This window comes from Ovis canadensis, chromosome 4 (assembly GCF_042477335.2).
Source record: "Ovis canadensis isolate MfBH-ARS-UI-01 breed Bighorn chromosome 4, ARS-UI_OviCan_v2, whole genome shotgun sequence".
NCBI lineage: Eukaryota > Metazoa > Chordata > Mammalia > Artiodactyla > Bovidae > Ovis > Ovis canadensis.
In genome coordinates this window covers 22,038,811-22,062,340 of record NC_091248.1, presented here as the reverse complement: position 1 = coordinate 22,062,340, position 23,530 = coordinate 22,038,811, and the positions used below count along the sequence as shown (strand labels likewise).

The 23,530-nt window shown below is 49.0% G+C and overlaps 1 protein-coding gene across 1 annotated transcript in view; it reads left to right on the top strand.

Annotated features, from left to right (window-relative positions):
- The first annotated feature begins 17,760 nt into the window (after positions 1–17,760).
- ABCA13 (ATP binding cassette subfamily A member 13) overlaps positions 17,761–23,530 on the top strand; it is a 396,112-nt gene continuing 390,342 nt past the window's right edge. The window contains exon 1 of the mRNA XM_069587332.1: positions 17,761–17,829. Coding sequence (XP_069443433.1) covers positions 17,761–17,829 — 69 coding nt within the window. The remainder of the gene's footprint in view (positions 17,830–23,530) is intronic.

The following is a 23,530-nucleotide window of genomic DNA, read 5'->3' as shown; positions in this document are numbered from 1 at the left end:
TTTGTGGAATCATGTGGGGACCCTGGTGTTGACGTATGAGTACAATCCATGCACACTTCAAAAAGCCTATTTCCTGAAATTTTGAGGTTCATCCCAAATTGAGGGTTGGTAATCAAATCATTCAAGAGGCACCAAGCTGGGCACCAGTCCAGATGCCAAGACCCCTCTATTACAGGGAGCAGCCAATAATGACTCCATGTTAGACCTTTTACTTTAATTCTTGCTTCCCTGTTGCTTTTCTTCACTAAAAGGACACTGTTTATATATAATGGTCTGCCTGGGGGAATCCTGCCTGGCTGCCTGAATATTAAACCAAAGTGCCTTTGTTCAGGACCCTGTCCACCTGTGGATGGCTACAGGAAGTAATGAACACATCCCCTCCAGAAGGCTTGCCATTCTAGGAGATATTTGCAAGATCAATGGCCTTTTAACTTTGTTTCCTCATCTTCCCCATCTCAGTTCTATAAAAACCTGGCATCCAGACCTCAAGATGGTTACTTTGAGACTTTAATCTACCTTCTCTGTCAGCCTGGTTTTGGAATAAAGTTGTATTCCTTGCCTCAGCACTTCCTTTCCATTAATTGGCCTGTGGTGCCGTGAGCTGAGTGAACCTGGACCCTGGAACACCTCCTGGCTCACGGTTGCTAGAGGCTTCAGTGTGGAGAAGGAATGCCTGCGGTTTCTTCCTTGGTCCCCTCAAGGGGTATCTGCTGCACCCCAGATCTGAGGCTGCTCCAGAAGGAGCCGCGGGCAGCCCCCCAAGCAGCGGGCAGGTCCTGGAATATGTGTGTCCTCTCGCGTTTGGCGGCCTCTGACGCTGGCTCAAGCTGCAAGAGCTGTTCCCAGGCTCCTGTCACCTTGCTCACATCTGCACCCCGCCCCCCCCCCCCCTCAATTCCCAGTGCCCCAGGCTTCAGCGGAGACGTTTCCAAGTCCATCTGCTCGCGGATCTGCTCTGCCCGCAAACCTGGGTGCAGGGGCAGACAGGGTCGGTCTCCTGATGCCTGGCTGGTGGGCTGGCTGGCGGCCCCTGCAACCCAGGTGTCGGTCTCGGACCCCGTGCGTGTGGTCACCAGGCTCAAATCCCGTGAGGAGCCGCGGGGACCTGCAGGCGGGTCCTGTGTGTGCCGCTCTCACGCAGGTGTGGACGCGGGGTGCCCCGTGGGAAGCGGGGAGAAGGCAGGAGCTAGGCAGTCAACAGCACGAGAAGCTGTTCACAGCCAGAGAAACGGAATCCTGCGACCGCGGTCCCTGCGGCGTCTCCCGGGGCGGCGGTCCCTGCCCCGCGCCCACGGATGGAGCCTCCTGGAACCTGCTCACTGGCTCTCTACCGCTCGGCGGCGAGGCCGAGGGAGGGGGCTCGAGACGAGGTTCTTCCTCACCGATGCCGGGGCCACGCGGAGGCGCCCGGCGGGACCTGCGCCGCCCTCTGCTGGCCGCAGTGGGAAGGGCTTGGCTCACCCGCGGGGCTGCGCTGTACCCACCCGATGGGGTAAAAGCAGCTGATCACACGCATTTCCAGCGAGACATCCGACCCTGTAGACTAACAGAGATCGGTGACGTTAGATTCCTCTCATCATGCAGTGTGACGGAACCAGACGTCAGGATCACCTGGCCCCATGGAGGGCGCCCTGGACCGCTGTGGAGCTCCTCCTATCACTCTCACGCATGGCAACTAGGGGGTCCTGAGGTGCTTGCTGCCCTGGGAAGGCCTCTGTCACAATCGGTCTTGAAATGCCGCTGGCCTGCCTTCCGCAGATCTCCTTCTGTTGCTGTGGGTGCCGCTGGCCTCGCTTTACTCTGCTCTGCTGACCCCAAGGCCACGGAGGGAAGTGGCCTGTTCCACCAGCGCTGGGCGAGGCTCGGGTCTACGAGTCAGGAGGCACAGATCTCTGGGTCTGTTGGTTCTCATCCTCAAGGGCTTCCCAGCCCCTTCCCTCAGCGCCCCCTGCCCCACCCCACAGCTCAGAGGTTCTGTGACTCCTCTAAGCCACGTGGCTAAAATGTCAGTGGAAAAGGTGCAATGAAAAATGGCAATGGGCAATGGTCAATGCAATGGTCAATGGAAAATGGCTGTGGAAAACATTACGGCAGAACCTTTAAGAATTCCAAACAGAGTCACCGTGGGATCCAGCAGTTCCACGTCTGGGTACCTGGACGAAAGGACCGAAAGCAGGGATCTGAACGGATGTTGGTACACCTGTGTTCACAGCAGTGTTATTCACAACAGCCACAAGGTGGAAGTGGCCCAAATGCCCTTCGACGGATGATGGGATAAACAAAATATGCCCATGTAGACAAATGGGGCTTATTCAGCCTTAGAAAGGGAGAAAGCTCTGTTACGTGCTGTAACTCAGAAGAACCTTGAGAACCCAATGCTGAGTGAAATAAGCCAGTCACAAAGGACAAATACTGTATGATTCTACTGATAAGAGGTTCCTAGAGTTGTCAAGTCCATAGGGACAGAGATAGGATGGTGGTTATTGGGTCTGGGGGAGGGGAGATGGGGGTCAGGGTTTACTGGGGACAGCACTTCAGTTTGGGAAGATAAGAAAGTTCTGGAGAGCCTCCCCCCTGCCCCAGTGTGCTTCCCTGATCATCTCCAACAGCGGGTGGGTGGGTGGGTGGCCGATAATTAGATTCGATTCTGACACTTACCTGCCTGGAGTTATGTCTGATTCCACAAGTGGAAGGGAAAGCTCTCGACCACAGTGCCCTTGTTTTAGATGCCAGCTGAAAGCGGGGTCCCCAGGCTCCCCACACTTTAAATCTGGGGCTTTCTGCGATGCGCTCAGGTTTGATAGTTTGTTAGAATGACTGAAAACACTTGGCGAACTGCTGTACTTGCAACTGTCATTTTAGCACACAGGCTGTAAGTGAACAGTGGGCCAGGAGCCCAGGTCTGGGAGGGCCCAAGTACAGGCGCTCCCTTCCCTAGGGCTCAGTGTGAGCCTCCCTCCTGTACATCCACATGGTCACCAACAGGAGGCTCCCTCAAGAATGGCGTTCAGCATTGGTGGGCTGAGTTTCCATTATCTAGACACGATGGAATAAAGCATTGGCCACGGGGGTGAACGCAGTCGCCAGCTCTGCTGCCCTCCCCTTCCCAGACGTCAGGCATGGTAGAAAGGGGGGTGTTACTGTTCAGTTGGCTGAGGCCCCTGCGGCACACCACCACAGACTGGGAGGTTTGAATGATAGGAATTCATTTCTCACAGTTGGGGAGGCTGGAAGTCCAAGATCAAGGTGCCTGCTGATGCTGTTCCCTGGCGAAGGCCCTCAACCCAGTCTGCAGACTGTTTTCTATAAGAACATCAATCTCTTAATGAGGGCCCCACCTTCAAGACCTTACTGTACACTCATCACCTCCCAAAGGCCTCATGTCCAAACACCATCAGGTTGGGAGTTGGAGTTTGAACACGTGAATTCTGGGGGGACACAGACAGTCCATGGTGGTAAAATAAGACATTACAAGGGTTTTTGAAACAGGATAAAGGCCAGATATATATGTTTATTAGCTCACAATACCATCTAGGTTTATCCTATGATAAACCTAAGTGTCCTTAAGGCAGTGGTCTTCTTTAAGTCTTTTGGTCATTTATTCCTAAATATGGGTTCCTTGATGGCTCAGAGGGAAAAAATCTACCTTCAATGCAGGAGACACAGGTTTGATCCATGGGTTGGGAAGATCTCCTGGAGAAGTAAATGGCAACCCACTCCAGTATTCCTGCCTGGAAAATCCCATGGATAGAGGAGCCTGGTGGGCTACAGTCCATGGGGTCACAAAAGAATTGGACACAGCTTAGCAACTAAACAACAACAACAAAATTCCAGAATAAAATTTGAAAATCTGTGTCCTCCTAGGAAAACTTAAGGTCTACATTTAACTTTTATCATAAGTTTAGTAGAGGCAAAGGATGTCATATCTGGGATATCTATTGTACTTTTGCTTTAAATGTACCCAGTCAAACCTCAGAGCTCAAAATTTAGCTCATTAGATTTTCCGATGTGTCGTTTATTCTAATTGACAGAACTCATCCAGTCAGTCATAATAGACTTTCTGTCAGAAGAAAAGTGGATTCTTTTCAAATCTTTTCACATTTCTATTTGAATAGAAATCTATTTCAAATTCTACTCACATACACATTATTAATGTTCACTGGCAGTTCTGATACTCTGAGTTGGATGGCTGTCTAGACAGGCGGGAATAGATGAGCAAGGTGCCAGGCCTCCCAGCCCTTATCTCCTGGAAGAAATGAAGCCCGTACCCAGTGCCTCCCTGCTTGCTACCAGAGCTCTTCTGGATCAGTTTCTGGCTTCTCTCTTGAGCTGTTAAGCATTCTCACTTGGTCCGTAGATTTGGCCCCAGAATTTCTTAGACCATAATGTGGTTTTTTTTTTTTCCCCTTCAAACGGAAATAAGATTTATTCATTTCACGTACAAGGAATCAGGAGTTTGAGCCAATAAGAAGGCAGTTACAATAAATCAAAAGCCACTGAGTATATAACAGTTTGATTTTTTTGAACCTGACATGATTTTTCTAAAAGTGTAAATCCCACACATACAGCTTTTATGAATTATGCCAAATCGACTAGTTTTCAGAAGTGTGTAACATAAATCTTTAAGGAAGCAAGAGAAGATGAAGAAACGTGACCTTTGTTCTTTGACAACAGAAAACCTGAAAGGGAAGAAAAAATACACACGCGCTCAAATTAATTTCCACATTGAGATGATCGTGGATGCCAAGAGATGTTTTAATACTAAATATCACCTTTTTCAGCTCTTAAAGAATTGCTGCAGTAATTCACAACTGTGAAAAGGGGAGAGGAGCTGCTGAAAATTGCTTTTTAAAGAAATCTCTTCTTTTAGGTTGTATTAACAGAAGTACTGGGATTAGACCAGTAATACTTACTAGGTAGATTCTTACAGATTCTTGGGATGGGAAGTACAGTTTAGCTTACATGGAATTTTAAACATCTAGGTATTTAACATGAAAATCCAGGTTTTCATCTTGTCTTGAACAGCTGGAGTGCCACAGGTGACTGGAACCAGGGGCTGTTCTGCTCAGTGGCGATCATCTGGGATGCTGCCTGGACGTGCCGCATCCCATCGGGTTGGAGCCGCGGGGCCCAGAGAGGGGCAAGGGTGGGGCTGGGGCGAGGGCGTCAGAGGGGTACCATGGGGGTACACAGTCGGGGGTCACTCTCGAGCAGATCCTGCCTCTGCACACCCATACAAGCATAGGAGCACGAGGAACCCCAGCAATGAGGGTCGCCCACATGTCTGGGTGGGTGTCATTTAAACCCATACCCTTAAAAATGTAAGAATGAGTAAGTCTAGGTGGGTAAAATGCCTTGGAAATGAATAGTATTGTTGGAAAACTGCATTCAGTCCAGCAACGTTTTGCAAAAGTGGAAGGACCTTTCTCATTTTCTGGAATAATAATGAATTTCATCTGATGAATGCACCTGAGTTAAAATCTACTCTAGAGCCAGAATATAGACTAGAACACTAACATACTTAGCCCTCAGGTTGCTGAGCATTGAAGGAGAGGAGGCCATTCGGCATTAAATGACTTGGGTAGAGTCCACAGTGATGGCGGCGGGGAGGGCTTGATTTCTCTTCACACATGTGCTGCTATTTCAGAAGATGGTTATCAGCTTTCCAGGTCCTGGTATCAAGAGCCAGGGCACTCCAGTGAAGTGTTGAACCTGCTTTGAACTCAAGGATGCCCCATGGTTTACGCTTGTCACAGTTTCCCTGAAGCAGGTTACTGCCTACGACCTGGCTGTTTGCAAAGACCATCAGCCCTGTGATGCTAAGCAGTGCTGAGCAGGCCAGGAGTCTGGTGGGGAAGCCCTGCCAGAGACTGTGGTGCAGGTGGGGCATGGCCGCTTCTGTACTGAGTGTGCTCAGGTCCCAGGGCATCAAAGTGCCTGAGGTTTTATGAAATGAGAAAAATGTCCCTGCCCTGAGTCCAAGGAGAGAATAGATTAACAGGGTTTGCAGACTGTTCAGCAGCTTCTCTGGAGGGTGCTCATCCCTTAGAGATAACTTCACGTACCATAATCAATCCAGGCTCCCTTTATAACCAGTGTTTGGGGTCCCTTAAAGAACAGTTTGCCAAATGAGCTGGAACAAGTAATGCCCCAGCAGGACTCTGCTATTTCATAGCACATGAAATGAATTCTTTTACTGCTGATCCCGAAATGACCATAATCTGGATGGCTTGCATAGTGATCATGGCGTTGCTCTAAGAAACATTTATCATATGGTAGCAGAGCATTGCCCTGGGGGAGGGTGTTCTGTGTGGGATTCCCTGATGCCTTTGGATTGAGTCACCTTGAATCACATGGAGCTCAGGTGTGTTCCCTTCAAGAAGTAGGGCTGCCCTGCAGGTGAGCTCAAATTCACTCAGGAAACAGGAAGGAACTGAAGCCATAGCCCCAAACCGTGGTTCAGGATGCATGGTGCTGAACTTGCAACATGAATATCACTTGAGAACTTGTTTAAAAATGCAAATCCCCAGGCCCTTGGTGGACTGAGTTAGAAAATCTGTGTGGGACACAATCTATGACCTAACAGCCCTTCTGGGCGGTTCTGATACAAGCTCCTGTCTGAGAACAGTGTACAAAACCCAGGGGAACTCAGTCCTGCTAAAGAGGAGATCCTGACCATCTCACTTGGGACGCTGTCGCCTCCGGGTAACCACTCTGCCCTCTGCCGTTTATAACTCACATTGCAAGTTGTCCAGGTGGAGCTGGGTTGGGATCAGGGTCACTTGTTGGAGAGGGTCTCAATTCCACTTTTCTATGGGTCTCCCTCTTTGCTCTCCTTTAGGATTAGTTTCACCTCCATGCGGTAGTGAGATGACTATGGGGTTTGCAAGTGCAACATCCAAAGTCAAGGCCATTGCCCCTGGTGTCTTCTTCCCAAGAGCCGAGACAACTGTCAATGAAGTGGCAGTAGGGCACCCAGCCCCAAGTGAAACCGCTAGGTTGTGTCTTGGGGGCTCTGAGGACCTCTGGTTCTTTATGTCTCTGCACAGGAAGAGTTTAGTGAGAGGCAAAGTTACAGATAAGAAATGATTTATTAGAATAAGACGCTTGTGAGGTTGCCAAGCAGACAAGCAAGAGGCTGCCATGCCCTGAGAACTGAGTGGGCAGCAGTTTTATAATCAAAGGAGAAGTGGGGAGGAGGAAAACACCTTCTTCTTCCTCAGTCTTCAGTAGAAATGCTTCCGTCATCAGCTCCTCCTCCATGTCGGGGAGGGGAGTTTTCTCCTCCCTATGTGGTCAAGCCAAGACAGTCGTGGCACTTTGCAAAAATTATTTCAGGCCTCAGTATGATGAGGGTCTTTCACTTTGAAACGTCGTCTTTCCATAAATGCTTGTTTTACGCGTGCAGAGTGCACGGCCTAGGGTCATTAACTTCCTGAGCTCACTGGGCCACGGATGGGGCTCCTGCCGCCGTTGTTTCATTGTTTGGGGGCACGTCGCAGGCTTTTGTTACATGGCTTCATTGCTAAGCAAGCCTGCTCGAGTTTGTGGTTATGCAAACCTACTTTCCCGAGTGGTCACTAACTTACAGGAGTCTCCCATACATTTTCCTTTACTTACAGTCCCCTGGTGGGATTAACTATTTAATCGCCTACTTTGTCCCTGGGCTTCCCTGGTGGCTCAGTCAGTGAAGAATCTGCCCTCAATGCAGGAGACCTGGGTTCAATCCCCGGGTCAGGAAGATCCCCTGGAGAAGGAAATGGCAGCCCACTCCAGTACTCTTGCTGGGAAATCCCATGGACGGAGGAGCCTGGTGGGCTACAGTCCACGGGGTCCCAAAGAGTCGGGCACTACTGAGCGACTGAACCACCTCCACCTCTTTCCCTGTCAATGATGTCTCATGTGCGACCCCTGCCCCAGTTCTGTGGGAGGGGGATGAGACTGCCTAGATGGGTCGATTGAGTTTTGCTTCTGAAACTGGGGATTATGTTCTTTGCTTTAAGTCTCATGCAGCAGTTTGGCCTCCAGAACAGGAAAAGACTGGAGCTCTGCGAGCTGGTCCTTTTTGATTTCCGGGTCTCCCGCGTAGACGTCTGAGCCACCAGGGAAGGCCATGTAGGATGCAATGCGCCTTTAAAATACGCAGTGCTGTGGCTTCTCACAAACATTTAATTTTGGAATAAGTGTAGATACAGAAGAAGTTGCAGACAGTCCAGAGAAACCCCGCGACCCTTCGCATGGTCTCCTTCAGTGGTCACGGCTCACAGAACAGAATCAGAAACTTTATGTGGGTTCAACGTGTGTGTATGGTTCTGTGCTGATGTATTACACGTGCAGGTTCAGGAACGCAGTCGGGAACACAGAGCTCTTCCGTGCCCACAGAGACTTCCCGCTAGCTCCCTTCTGTAGTCAGACCCATTCCTGCCCCCTCCACTAAGACGTTCTCCATCTTTACAACTCTGTCACTTTGAGAATGTTACAGAAATGGAATCATACCCTATGTGACTTCTGAGGTGGGTGTTTTTCGTGTGATTCATCCAGGTTACTGGCTGTATCAACACTTCATTCTTTTTTATCTTCCAGGGTGTGGATGAATGACAGTGTTTAACTCTTCACCTGTGGAAGGACATTATCATTGTTTCCAGTTTTGTGCTATTTTATGAATACGGCTGCTATGAACATTTAGGTACAGGATTTTGTATGAACATAAGTTTTCATTTCTTTAGGATAAATGCCCAGGAATATAATTGCTAGGTAATATGCTAAGTGTGTGTATATTTAATTTTTAAAGAAACTACCAAATTATTTTGGTGGCTGCACTATTTTGCCATCCCATCAGCAATACAGGAGTGATCTAATTTCTCCACATCCCTGCCAGAGATTGCTGTTTTCACTGATTTTTATTTTAGCAGTCTTAAGAGGCAGGTGGAAATATCTTATGTTGGTCTTAATTTGCATTTCCCTGATGGTTAGTGATGTTGGACACCTTTTTATGGCCTTATTTGATATTTGTACATCTTTTTCCGGGAAATGTCTCTTCATGTCTTTTGGCTATTTCCTTTTTTTTTTTTTTAACTATCATGTTTTGACAGCTTTTAATATATTCTAAATATAAGCCCTTTGTCAGATTTGGTTTGTGAATATTTTCTCCCAGCCTGTTGGCTTCTTTTTAAATTCTCTTATCAATGCTTTTCACATGGAAAACGTTTTAATTTTGATAAAGCCTAATTATGCATTTTTTCCTTTCATGGATTGTCTTTTTTGTGTTATGTCTCTTTATTCTTCATTTGTTTTTCTATGCCAATTATCTTTTTCTACTCTTTCCTTCACATCAATGCTATGAATGTTGCAAACTTTGATATTGTTTGTCCAGAGGCTCTGACTATTATTATGTTTTCAGTCTTTTTCCTTCTATTGTTCAGACTGGATAACTTTTATTGATCTGTCTTCAAGTTTGCAACTTTTCCATCTTTCATATCCATTCTGCTACTGAGCCTCTTCAATGAGTTTTTTCCTTCTGTTATTTTATATTTAAGTTTTAAAATTTCTCATTCGGTTCTTTCTTATACATAATAATTCTTTGCTGAGAATGTTTCAGTTCAGTTCAGTTCAGTCGCTCAGTCGTGTCTGACTCTTTGTGACCCCATGAATCGCAGCACGCCAGGCCTCCCTGTCCATCACCATCTGCCAGAGTTCACTCAGACTCACGTCCATCGAGTCAGTGATGCCATCCAGCCATCTCATCCTGGGTCGTCCCCTTCCCCTCCTGCCCCCAATCCCTCCCAGCATCAGAGTCTTTTCCAAGGAGTCAACTCTTCGCATGAGGTGTCCGAAGCACTGGAGCTTCAGCTTTAGCATCATTCCTTCCAAAGAAAGCCCAGGGCTGATCTCCTTCAGAATGGACTGGTTGGATCTCTCCGATTGTTACAAGAGCCTTTGTCTTTATTGAATGGAGCATGGTTATAATAATTACATTAAAGTGAAACTGAAAGTTACTTAGTCGTATCCAGCTCTTTGTGACCTCATGGATAATACAGTCCATGGAATTCTCCAGGCCAGAATAGTGGCATGGGTAGCCTTTCCCTTCTCCAGGGAATCTTCCCAACCCAGGAACCGAACCCAGGTTTCCTGCATTGCAGGCGGATTCTTTACCAGCTGAGTCACAAGGGAAGCCCTGTGTTAAAGTAATTACCTAATAATTCCAACAGTTGGGTCATCTCAAGGTTGCTATTGGTTGGTTTCCTTTTCCCTTGAGAGTTCTCTCTTTAAGGTTTTTCTGGCTTTTAATGTATGTTGAGTGACTGTGAATTCTATCTGGGGCACTCCTGAATATTATAAGACTGGGTCTATTAAAATTTTCCAGGGAATGTTGATTCACTTTGTTTCAGCAAGCAGTTAACACAGCTCGGTTCACTGTACAAGTCCTGAGCCATTTTTTGAGGGCTTTGCTGCCGGTGTTAATTTTCAAATACTTTGCTCTGCTAGTCTGGTCTGCTTCACGTATGTGTCCCCCAGGGGCCAGTCAGAGTCCTGAGCAGTGTCTACTTGGAGTTCTGCTTGCAAGCCCTTTACTATGTTGACATTTTTTCTGTTTCAGGAGTTGCACAGCTCAGGGGGATCTCAGGGCTTCATGAACAGAGCTACAGGCTCTCCTTCTCTGCCCCATGTGGTCTGTGATGTTCCCCACACAGAGGTCCGTGTGGTTGCCTTCTCCTGGTGCCCCGGCTGGGGAGCAGGGCCTTTAGGGCCCTTGTGCTGCTGCTGCTGCTGCCCTTCCCTGCTTTGGGGTCTGTGTCTGTTATGGGGTACACCGGAGGCTCAGGAGGCTCACCAGAACTCCATGCACACTGTGAAGCCTCTCTCTAAAGCTGCTGCACACAGGCTTACTCTAGCTGTGGCAGGTGGGGGCTACTCTCTAGTTGTAGCAGCTTCTCCTGTGGCTCACAGCTCCAGAGTGCAGCCTCAGTAGTTGTGGCATGCAGGCTTAGTTACCCCACGGCAAGTGAAGTCTCAGACCAGGGGTTGAACCCGTGTCCCCTGCCTTGGCAGGCAGATTCTTATCCACTGGACCATCAGAGAAGTCCGTGAGGTCTCTTTGTACATCCTCTGGCTCAAGGAAGAGGTTTTATTCTGGGCACTTCCCCATCTGAGTTTCCTCACATTTCCAGGACCCTCAACTGTCAAGCAGGCCGTATGGAAGGAATGCCTCCCAAAACCCCTTAAAACAAAAAGGAAACTCACCATCACATGGATCAATGTTTGAGTGTGATTTGCTATTCAGTTTTCCAATAGTTACTTTCCATATTCTGTCCAGGAGTTTTAGCTGCTCTCAGTGGGACAGGAAGGGTAGAAAATGCCTAATCCGTTGTAACCAGAACCAGACTGAACATCTGAGCTTTTAGGTGAAGAGGCCACTGGTCCAGATACAAGGCAGAGTTATTTGGAGGGCTATTCTTTGATTTTTGTCTGTGTGTCTCCTCTTCTGGGAGTCCACATAAAGTTGTCTGATGTAAATAGATGGGATTCTTGGGAAAACCTGAATGGAAAGATATTTTTTTTTTTTAGAGGAGACCCTTACCCATTCTATCTTCCTTCATGTTATCTCCAGGGTGGGGCTGGGACACCACAGCACCAAACAGCCAGCAGGGTGTGAGTGTGCAGGGGGCTGGTGCTCCGCTGTCACCTGAAGCTGTGCGAGGGGCCCTCCTGTCATGAGGGTGGTGGAGTGGAGATGGCAGCATGGCAGAGAGCGGCAGAGGAAGCCCACCACGCGTGTGGTCCCATGCTTCCCAACTGGAACTCCACTCTCAGGATTTCCCCTGGTGCTGAAGTGGCTGATATGCCTCATCCCCAATGCAGAGGGCCCAGGTTCAATCCCTGGTTGGGGAGCGAGATCCTAAGAGTCTGCATGCCACAGTTAAGAGATCGTGTGAGCCAAATACATAAGTAAATAATTAAAAAGAGCTCAACTCTCTGGCCATGGAGTAAACGGAGATCACATTTCATGTTTTCTCCTGGAGAAACGCAGCTCAAATTGAAGGTACAAGAAGCATGACTCAGGCCTCAGCTTGTCCAGAGGGGATTACAAGACTCCGACTCCATGCCCTTATATTTGGGTCATAGGTTGGGCAGCTCTCCTCTCAGTATTCTTAGTGGATTGCTGATGATATCTTTTCACTTTCTTAGCTCAGTGGGCACCAGGTGGCATTAGAGGATGAAAACCACATATTCCAGTCAATTTATTGCCTTTTGAATGCACATCCTTTAGAATCAAATTGGTGTTATGGTGTTCTCTTAGAGAAAAAAGAGAAACTAATTCAGATTCATGGGAAATTATTCAAATTAGAAAGACAGAATTTCAGTATCAGAGAAAAGTACATTATTTAAATTGCCCACGAGATTATTATTTTTCAAGATTTATAATAAAAATTGCAATTAAATAAGGAACAACTGGGTCATGAAAATTCTTTCTGCTATGAAACTTCTAATTGCTTATTGTCCCTAATTTTAATAAAACTTTTGAACAGAGACAAAGAGGCAATTTTACCTGAAGATCCTGAAGAATTTGCATTATAACTTTCAAATGACATTACCATATCCTTTCAGAGGGACCAGCCATGTGTATAAAGTAATCTGCTGCATTCAAGCTCACAGCATGCTCTCTGAAGACATGGTTGTCTCTTTGGGAGCCTGGAGAAAGTCCTTGTGGAAGGCTTCCCAGGTGGTGCGGTGGGTGGTAAAGAATCTGCTCGCCAACGCAGGAGACACAAGAGTCGAGGGTTGATCCCTGGGTCAGAAAGATCCCTTGGGGTAGGAAATGGCAACCCACTCCAGTATTCTTGCCTGGAAAATTCCATGGACAGAGGAGCCTGGCCAGCTACAGTCCATGGGGTCTCAAAGAGTCAGACATAACTGAGCACTCGCTCACTCACTCACTGACAGGGCTGGTGGAAACTGGCCTGCTTAAGGAGAGTGGGACTGACGTGCAGCTGGGATAGAAGAGGGTTGGAATCAGCCCTCTGACCCTCCCCTCTGTGTGCCTGGCCTCACATCCACTTTGCTAACCTAACTCCGCTTGCTAGGAGTCAAACCTTCATGCAAAGGATCCAGCTGAGTGGCAGTGGGATGAACGAATGTTGGGTGGGGTGAGGGTGAGCAAAGAGCAGATGCTGGGGGCAAGCCCTGTGATCACTTCTGAAGCCAAATGTTATCTATATAAACTGGTATGAGATGCCTTCTGACAAAGGGTCAGTGAAGAGAACCCTGATTTGTAATGACTGGTGCCTGAGGCATATTGTGCGCCCAGCACAGATCGCTCAGGAGTCTGTGCTAATGCAAGTGACCAGTTCCCCCTCCAGGGAAACATCAGCTTCACAGAAAATCTCCAGGAGTTCCATTCTCAGGATCCTTTTATACAAAGACTTTTCTGCTAACTCCATGGTCTCCTGAGTGTATTCCATGGCCAGAGGAACGCCAAGGTCTGGGTAAGTTGCCAGCACCAGCAAGCCTCACCTGCAGAGACACAAAAGCAACTCTAGCCTCCCAGACCCCTTCTGTAAGAACCCTGCATTGGCTTCCTAGGGCTGCCAAAGCAGAACACAGCAGGCCAGGTGGCTGCACATAAGGCTGAAGTGTCAGCAGGGTTGGTTTCTGGCAAGGCCTCTCTTCCTGCCCTGCAGACGCTCACCTTCTGGCTGGGTCCTCACGTGGCCTTTCCTCTGTATGCGCGTGGGAAGAGAGTGAGCTCTGGTCTCCCCTCTTCTGGTAAGGACACTGGTCCTGTTGAGTCAGGGCCCACCCTTACAACCTCATTTAGCCTTAGGGTCTGATCTCCAAATACACATCTGGGGTTGGAGCTTCAACATAAATTTTGGGGGACACGATTCCATCCATAACACTCTCCTTTCCTTCCTCCACGTACCTTGGTATATAGGTTTCACAGTTCCTGTTTCCTAATCACCAATGAACCAGCAAACCTTCATTCTTGAGCGTTATAACCAAGAGGGATGGGTGAGCCTCCTCTCAGGTTTCTTCCTCTGGTTGTCATGGTGATGTCTGAACTTTCATGCTTCTCTCTGGATGTGATGGCCCTTGAATAGAGAGTGAAACAGGAGGTTGTCTGAGTAAGACGGCGGGGTGTGTGTGTGTGTGTGTGTGTGTGTGTGTGTGTTGGGGGGCAACAGGTGGGTGCTTGGTGCTGGACAGTCTGGGAGCCTGCTGCACGGGGGTATGGGTGGGGAACCCCTCTGGGAGAGGGCAGGCAGAAGGCGGGATCTCTGTAACCCGGGATCCGCATGGGGGAACCTGAGTGGGAGGGGGCGCGGAGTAGGGGGGTGGGAAGAGCGAGGGGAGGGGAGGGGAGGGTGACGGAGGGTCGGCGTCGTGAAAAGTGCCCGGTGGGCCATGGCCAAGGTAGCAGCACTCTTGGCGCCTCAGCGAGCATGACAGAGCCCAGGTTCCTTCCTTCTTTGGTTAGGTCGTGTGCGTGGGGATGCGGAGTCTTGCAGGCTCCGGCTCCGCACAGCAGCCACTCCCGCTGTGGGTGCGCCATCCGGACTGCTGGGGTCCCAGTCCCGGGCCTCCGCCCCTCCCTCCGACCCCCAGCCGTCCTGCTATACAATTATTAACACGCGATTACTGCTCACAGTGCGCGGCTGCCTAGGGCTCGGCTGGCTACTGGAGAAGAGAGGGCAGAGGCTGGCTGGTTCGCATCCTGGGAGCTTTCTGGAGGGCAGGGAGATGCAGAGGGGCGGGGGCAGGTCACCACCGGGGGAACTTGCACATGCCGCTGGCCCCCAGCGACCGCCGCCGTCCTCAAGCAGTGGAGGTTTGGCTGTACTCACCTCGGGTTCCTAGCCAGCGGGTCACCCTCGGAAGCTGCGCTTTTGGAGCGGCAGGGACAGCAGGCGGAGGCGCCCCGTGTGGATGGCGAGCCGGGACGGGTCGGGTGGGCGGGCGGTGCCCCCTCCACCCACGAGCTGGAGCAGCAGGCTGGCCTCGGGGCCGCCGCATCTCCGTGCGCGCGTGTGCGCACGTGCGTGCCCGTGTGCCTACAGCTGGGTGTGCGTGCATGTGCGTTTCTGTGTGTTTGTGTGCCTGTGTGTGTGTGTGCGTGCGCGCGGGAAGCCGCCGCCGTAGCCGGGGGCAGATGTGCGGAGCGCCGGGGGGGGGGGGGGGGGGGTGCGGGCACCGTCTGGGAGGAGCGTCCGCCTGGCTTCGCTCAGGCGAACCAACCGCAGGCGCTCCCGCCTGACTCGTGGGGACGCGGACGCGCCAAATCCACAGATTTGGCCCCGCGAGGGGCCAGCGTGGTCCAAGCTGCCAGGGTCAGACGCTGGTTCTCTGGCCGCGCTGCACCTCACCTCATCCTCGGGTCAGCGCGGCCAGGTGGCTGCGGACAGAGGAGTCGGGACAATCACTGAAAAGTAACTCCTTGAGGGACACGGACACGTGACATAAAACTGGCCATCTGACAGTGAACAGTCAGCGCGTCCGCAGGGTGCGACCACCTCTGTTACCTGGTCCCATAGCGCGGCCTCGCCTGGGGAGGCTGACCTGCGACCCGCACCGGTACCTCGCCTCCCCTTCTCTCTGCTCCAGCGCTCTCCCCGGCTTCAGCTCAGCGGTTTTGTCTCCTCTGCCCACTCCCGTGTGCAGGACTCACGCGTGTGGCCTCTCCCGTCCCCCTTCCTCCGCTGGGCACCGTCAGTGTTATTGCGGTGTCTGCATTTCACTCTGCTGCTGCTGCTGCTGCTGCTGCTGCGTCGCTTCAGTCGTGTCCAACTCTGTGCGACCCCACAGACAGCAGCCCACCAGCCTCCGAGGCCCCTGGGATTCTCCAGGCAAGGACACTGGAGAGGGTTGCCGTTTCCTCTGTTCCACACATGTATCTATCACCACGTGGTGACCCACTCGTGGCTTCCTGGACATGAGTGGTTCCAGCTTTTGGCAGTTGTGAATGTGCTGCAGTGGACGTGGGTGTGCCTGGACAGAGATGAGTTTGCATTTTGGGTTGGTAGCAGTTTATACTTAGCACTGGAATTGCATTGTCACCTGGCACTTCTCTGTTTAACTAAAAGTCACTTTTTGAACCTTGGACGGCGGCCCCGGCAGCAACCCCTCCTCACTGGTGCAATTGGGACCTGAATGCCACGCTCATGGCACGGTTCCAGAGGATGAGTGAAGCCACGTGCAAGTGAGCAGAGCACTGGCTGCGATGAGATGAAATGGGGGAAACTCCATGCTTGGGGGCTTTTCTGTACACCGGATTTTTAAGAAGAATGACGGTCCCCTGGGATGTGAAGTGTTGTCTGCAAAAGGGTAGGGTTTTAGGGAGGAGTGGAGGCCACCCATGGCTGGAGCATCAGGCAGGACTGTGCGCTTCCCCTCCACCCCCATGACCTTCAATTTGGTGCTTCAACCTGGGTTACAAATAAGAAAAGTGCTCAGACCCTCACTCGTGTCTGACTCTTTGCAACCCCATGCACTGCGGCCCGCCAGGCTCCTCCGTCCATGGAATTCTCCAGACAAGAATACTGGAGCAGGGTGCCATTTCCTCCTCCAGGAGATCTTCCCGACCCAGGGATCAAACCTGAATCTCCTCTTTACCACTAGCGCCACCTGGGAAGCCCAACAAATAAAAGAATATTTAAAATTTTATTTATGTATTGGTCTCCTGCACAGCAATGTGAAATCACAGTCCGCAACCAGGGGTGGAACTTGCACCGCCTGCGTTGGAAACCCAGAACCTTAATACCATTTTAAAATGACGTTCTTTTAAAAAATAGGTTTGTAGGATAATTGACTCTGCTGAAGCCTGTGCCCTTTGCTGTTGCAAAGCCCACTGATAGAGCGTTGGTAGCTTGAGAAAATGGCTTTATGAAATGGAAGACCACAGGAATGTGGTTGCCTGACATCCTCCTGACCACAACACCGAGTCCACAGGAACCCAGGAGCCTTGGCCACTAGGAGGATGGAGCAACTGCTGCCCAGCTGAAATCTCCAACTGGTTAGGAAGCTAAAGGTGTGGGGAAATCAGCCGCGCTCAGAGGAGCCGGCAGCTTGCTGGTTCTCACTGCTCTCCACGGCGTGCCCAGAGCTCTGTCAGTTGCTTTTCTCCAGGGGCAGCGATAAATTACAGATGGGAGGGCATAGGGGGTTTACTCACAGAACCAGGAGAGGTCAGCCAAGCCCCCTGGGCTTTTGAGGGGAAAACAGATGAAACAACGTGGATTAAGGGGGGGGTGGTGACAGCGCAGCAGAACTTGAAGCATCTTCTTTCCTTCCCCCGAGACCAACACTGCTCCCCTCTGTCCTCCCATCTCTTTCCCACTGATGATCTACCACCGGGCGTCCGAAATGGAGCCTGTTGTGGATTGGTGTGATAGCGGGGGTTTCAGGGGCGGGCAGGGGTAACTCCATCGGGTTAACATCAAGGGCAAAGTGGGCAGCGCTAATGTGAGCATTGCTCCTGGCCGTGCACTCCGGAGCTGCGTGTGTCCTTGGAAGTGCGCGTGCCTACAGGGCCTGGAGGCTGCCTCTGTAGCCCCACTCTCCCCGCCGCTGGACTGAGTGAGAAGGTAAGATTTCTCAACACAGGCAGAGCAGGAGGACATTCGATGCCGCCTTGTTCAGTTGCCTGCAGGTTGTTTTCCAGCACTCACTTTTGTTCGAATTGACTAATCCGAACCGGCCTCGCCCAGGAGGCCAATATAAGCCGGGTGCTTGGGGCCGGAGTCCTGAGCGCCCTGGAGGGCAGGCATGGGGCGGGCGGGTCGCCAGTTCCGGGCCCTGGTCTGGAAGAATTGGTTGTGCAGGGTCAGGCACCCGGTGAGTGCTGCGTGTCCGCAGGGTTCCGGGGTCGTAGAGGTTGGTGAGGTGGGGGCAAGGGGCTGGTCTGGCTCACTTAGGCAACTGGGGACACCGGATAATTGAAATCCAGAACCTACCCCCCCCCCCCCCGGGCCTAAAGTATTATTAACAAAAGCTGAGCCTTCCTGACCATCTGCAGCATTGGGTCAGAAAACTGCTAATTTAGAAAAACTTTTTTTTTTTTAAAGAGAATTTGAACTGTACTTGGTATTTTGAGCATCTGTGGTAAAAATTGAACTGCAGATCTGCATTACATCCTTTACAGGGCATTACATCCTTTTAATGCATAAACAGAACATCACAGGTATGGACTGCAAACCAGGAGGCTACACAGCCTAGGTAGCTAGAATTGGCAAGAAGCAACCATTCTATTATTCTTTGATGTTGTATGTTTAGTGTTAATTCACATGTCTTGGGAGCTGCATCCAAATTGCATAGCAAGGCTCTCCTAAGAAGACTGGACTTGTTCAAACCAAATTTGTGCTGATGCTACATAAATATCCTGCACAGGTGTGTTTTAATGAAGTAGAATCAATGGCTTATTATTACAGTTGGCTTTATTCCTATGCTTTAATATAATAATTCCTATTATTACACTATGCTTTATTCCTAATGCTACAAGATTAAAAAGAACAATTGGAAATGTCATTTCCATAGAGGTAGACTGGCAGTAATATTTGCATCATTTCTGATTTTAAGGTCCACACTTAGCGTATGGAGTTTGTGTGTGTGTGTGTGTGTGTGTGTGTGTATGCTGACCAATTCTTCTTTTGGAAGAAATTCAACAATTGACATTGAATTTCATTTTGCTAAATGCTCATCTGCAAAATATTCTTGCTTCCTCAAAATAATGTAAAAAATGTTTTAAAAAAGATGCTTGCTTTCTCATGCAAAGATCTTCAGGATGAAAATGATTTCAGTTGGAAATTTGTGCAGAATTTTGAAGGTCAGAAACTAACAAGTCAGACTTTGCTCTTGATGGATTGTCAGTGCACTGGTGTCTACGAAAGCGGTTTTCAATTTATGAAAAGCAGATTTTATTGACATTTAGTTGGTTTGGGGGAATGAAGCCTATTTTCCTCTGAAAGAATGTTGTGGGTAGAAGTTAGATTCTCAGGCTCCACACTTTCTGTTTTTTGTCAACTGATTTAAACCTCAGAACAGCTCAGTAGGGCAGGCCTGTCTCTCCTTCATTATCAGACCCTTGAATTGTTTAAATATTTTCACGACTGAATGCTGCTGAAATAAATATCCCCATCAGAAATATTTTATGCATTTATTGGTCTGTGGACCACTCATTTCAATGGTAGCTCCTGTATCCCATCATTCTTTGCCTTATTTTTCTTAGTATTTATCACCTCATAACGCATCATGAATTTACTGATTGGTTCATTTGCTCTGGAACTCACATTAGATTGTCAGGTCCTTTAGAGCTGAGAGTTTTTTCTGATTTATTCACCAACATATTCCCCAGCACCCGGAACAGTGCTTGGAACAATTCAGGTGTTCAGTCACTATTTATTGAATAAGTGAAAGAAGAATATAATATTTATTGCATCTCTGCTGTGTGCTAATAATAGATGCCTGCTGAACCTGCTAAAGGTTCATGGAGCTACATGCTCCTGCTCTCATGGAGCTACAGGTTAGGACAGAGAAAGTGGTGGGGTTTTCAAGCGCGTGTGTAATGGACCCGCCTTTGGGGAAATATTCTGCACGTGTCCCTGCACAAATGGGAAGAGCTGTTCGCACACAGCCATGCACTGCAGCGCTGCGTGTAACAGCAAAGGAGTATTGCTGACCCCGGGGCTTGGTGCTGAGAACACGTCCCACCTTGCCCTCACTCCTTCGCTTGTGGAGGCAGATTTCCTCCCTGTAAAGGAGAGCGAAGGATTAGAGTCAGTGTGTGTCACGTGTTCGCAGCAGTACCTGGCATAGGAGTGAGACCTGTTTGCTTATTTGGCCAGTTTCAGAGATGGTATAGGTGGGGGTCTCAGACATCCGGTGGAGATGGGGGGTGGGAGGTGACCCAGAGGAGGGAGAGAGGAGACAGATCCAAGGGCAACTTGTGGCTCCTGCCGCATGAGCGGGTTGGAATGGAGCCCTGGGGACCACACGCAAGGAGGAGTTCACGTCTCACGCGATGGCCTTGCACAGATTGAGGCCAGGGCCCCTCTGGGCGAATGTCTTTGACCTACTTTTCACAGCTTCCTCCTGGTCTCCAATGGTCATCTGTAGATTCTTTGTTCACAGCAGCTTCCCGACTGTGAAAACGGGGTGTTGGCAGAAACAGGGTGGGGGGTAGCCAATCGGACCGAGTGACTACATGGACTCAAATAAATGTTTCCTTAGTAAATAAAATTGAGCACTGCATGTAAGGTGAGTATACCGCTGAGAGAAGCATGTTTCTTTTTATATTTACTTTAAAAAGCCCTTCGTTCTTATTAATTTTATTATTATAGTTCCTTTAAGAAACCTTTCATTAGTGACATTTCAAACAGAGAAAAATAGTAGGAATAGTATGGAATGAATGAATAGGATACATCACACTTATATTAATTCTGAGTTTTATAGATTTTTGAAATGCTACTGTTCTTGGAAAAAGTCGGTTTTAGTACAAGCACATTTTTATAACTACTTTAAATGACTTACTTTTTCTCTTGAATGTTATTACACAAACAGCACCATAACAATAAGGAAAAGTTAAAAAATCCCCTAAAATTCCATTATCCAAATGTGTCTGCTACTTTTGTGGTCTTGTCATTTGGTAGGTGTTATACAATATTTTTATGTGGTTAAAATGCTAGCTTTTTTTTTTCACTTAACATTGAATCACAATATCTTAAAAGCTGCTGCTTAGTCTTCATATTTAATGGTTTTATTGGACAGTAGTTTATCAGTTGGATAGTAGTTTTTACAGTTGGCATAATTTATCCAACTGTATCCTCATGTTGGGTGTGAACATTCCTCCCAGGGTACCAGTGAGAATAACTTCTTGGTGCCTGAAGGATGTGTCTCATGCTGACTCATTGCTCTTGAAGGAATTTCCTGGAGCAGGTTTCTGGTTCAGATGTAGGACACCTGCATTTGGGCAGGTCAACGGCAGTTGGTGGTGGCCCCAGGGGAGATCAGGTGGGACACTTCTAAGAAAGCTTTTCAACACTGACAAATATCCCCTGGCCGAGAGCCATGCTTTTCCACCTGAATTTATGTATTCATTTTTATATCTTTGTCTGTAAGTCGACCTGTCCGTCTAGTCTCATTTTAATAATTTAATAACAAGAACCAGATAAAATAACGTAAGCCAAATGTCTACCGCTTGGATGTCTCCCAGCTCTGCAGTCTTGAGGTTTTTCCGTGCTTTATTAAGGAGAGGCTGAGCGGTGCTTGCTCACCAGAGATGGCTTCGTTCCTCCAGGCAGCCTGTGGCTCGTGGAGCGGTGACCAGCTCTGGGCTGAGCTTGCCTGCTGTGCTCTGCACTTTCTGCCCTGCTGCTCACCTCCTGTGACTCCCCTCACCCTCGCCAACTCCATCCCCAGCCAGACCAGCCTCTAACTCCTGACTCCGGAAGGAAGGGTAATGCAAGCTTTGGGCTTTGGTGAACTTTAGCTGGAGACTCGGCTAACAGAGGGGGCTTGGAGTGTGGTTCATTGCGAAGATGCCTTCATCCTGTAAATCCGTAGTCCAGTCCCAGCTGTGGGTTGAAGGGAGCTGGTGGAAGGAATCACATTCTCCTGGTTACCATTTCACCAACAACACACTTCTGCCTGTCGACACACCTCCAGACCCACGCCCGCACGTCAAGGGCTGTCTTCTTGCCGTAAAGGACCACCTGTGTGGTAAAATGCACACCTCTCCTACAGAATTATGGTGTCGTCACCAGGGCTCCTCCTCTGGCTTGGCTACAGGAAGCCCCTGATACACGAAGCGGGGGCAAGTTCAAGCTTCAAGCCTCCCTCTAGAAACCCCCAGGAAGACCACACACTCCAGGCTGCATCTGGACTCTCTCTACCTTCCATCTGGGCTTTTGTCTACCTGTGCCTTAGGGCCTGGTCCTTAAAACGCCACCCGGATCCCACTTCTCTTTAACATGTAAAGCGCAAACTCCATCTCAGCTCTAATTCCCTGAAACCTGAGGACTTTTGTGTGCATGTGTCTGTGTTTTCTTTACAGAACACATCCCTCATATTTCTTTGAGATTTCAGGTGCTAAAAGCCTAACATGGTGTTAAAGAATAATTTCCTTTGGGAAACATGTGAAGTGAATTGAAAGTCACTCAGTCATGTCTGATTCTGCGACCCTATGGACTGTACAGTCCATGGCATTCTCCAGGCCAGAGCACTGGGGTGGGTAGCCGTTCTTTTCTTCAGGGGATCTTCCCAACCAGATACTGAACCCAGGTCTCCTGCATTGCAGGTGGATTCTTTACCAGCTGAGTCACTGGGTAACAACATGCTGGCCATAATTTCTGTATTTTTCTAGAACTGTGAAAAATTATAGACACCAAGCCCTAGGAAGTAAAGAAGCTCTTATTTCTTTTGGAAAAGCACGTAAGTCTTAGAGGTTGATGTTTGCTGGTTTTGTACTGCTGTTGTTCAGTTGCTAAGTTGTGTCTGACTCTGCAACCCCATGAACACAAGCTTCCCTGTCCCTTCACTATCTCCTGGAATTTGCTCAAACCATGTCCATTGAGTCTGTGATACCATCCAATCATCTCCTCTGTTGCCCCCTTCTCCACCTGCCCTCAATCTTTCCTAGCATCAAGGTCTTTTCCAATGAATAGACTCTTTGCATCAAGTGACCAAAGTATTGGAGCCTCAGCTTCAGCACCAGTCCTTCCGATGAATATTCAGGGTTAATTTCCTTTAGGATTGACTGGTTTGATCTCCTTGTTATTAAAACTGGAAAACCATTCAGAAGAATCCTGTCCATCTAAAGAGACAAAGCTGACCATCTTTGTACTGGGCGTTGCCTCTGTGTACCTCTGTGGGGTCCTCAGGGTTGGCCTGGTTGCCTGGTTGCCCTAGGAGGAAACAAACCCAGTCAGGGAAGGTCAGCAAAGGTCATTTGCCTGTGTTTTCAGTTTACTCAGAGCACTGATCTAGGAAACAAGGGAGTATGGAAAAGCAGGCATCCTTGCAGAGTGTGGGGCAGCCCCAAACTAGGCTGCTTGGGTTTGTTTGCTTTGCCCTCCGGTCAGAATCAGGATCTCAGCAGAGCCCTTTCTTTCATTCTGATTTATCTTAATTTGCTTCTAAGTCTCTGGCTGGAGCTCGGTTTTCCTCCCTTGCGGTCTTTCAAAGCACTGGTGATTAAATAAACAATGGAACAAAAGGTGATTTTTGAAGGGTGCTTCAGGAGTGCTTGCAAAAGAAGCCTCTTAGTCAGGGTTTTCTTTGGCTGGAAGTGTTCCTGTTGTCCTGCGTCACTGCCTGAGTTTAAGAATGTAAGAATATCCAGTCTTTTTAAGGTATGGGAAACTGACAGGATTTCAAAAGCAAGGCATCCAGTTTCTCCTTTTTCAATTTGATTGTCAGGGTGAAAAAACACATCTCTTTGCTTTGCTCTTTTGCTGAAATGATTACCAGCATATTGGAGGGAGGGGCTTTCCAGGTGGTGCTAGAGATATAAAGAAGCTGCCTGCCTGCCATGAGAGACGTG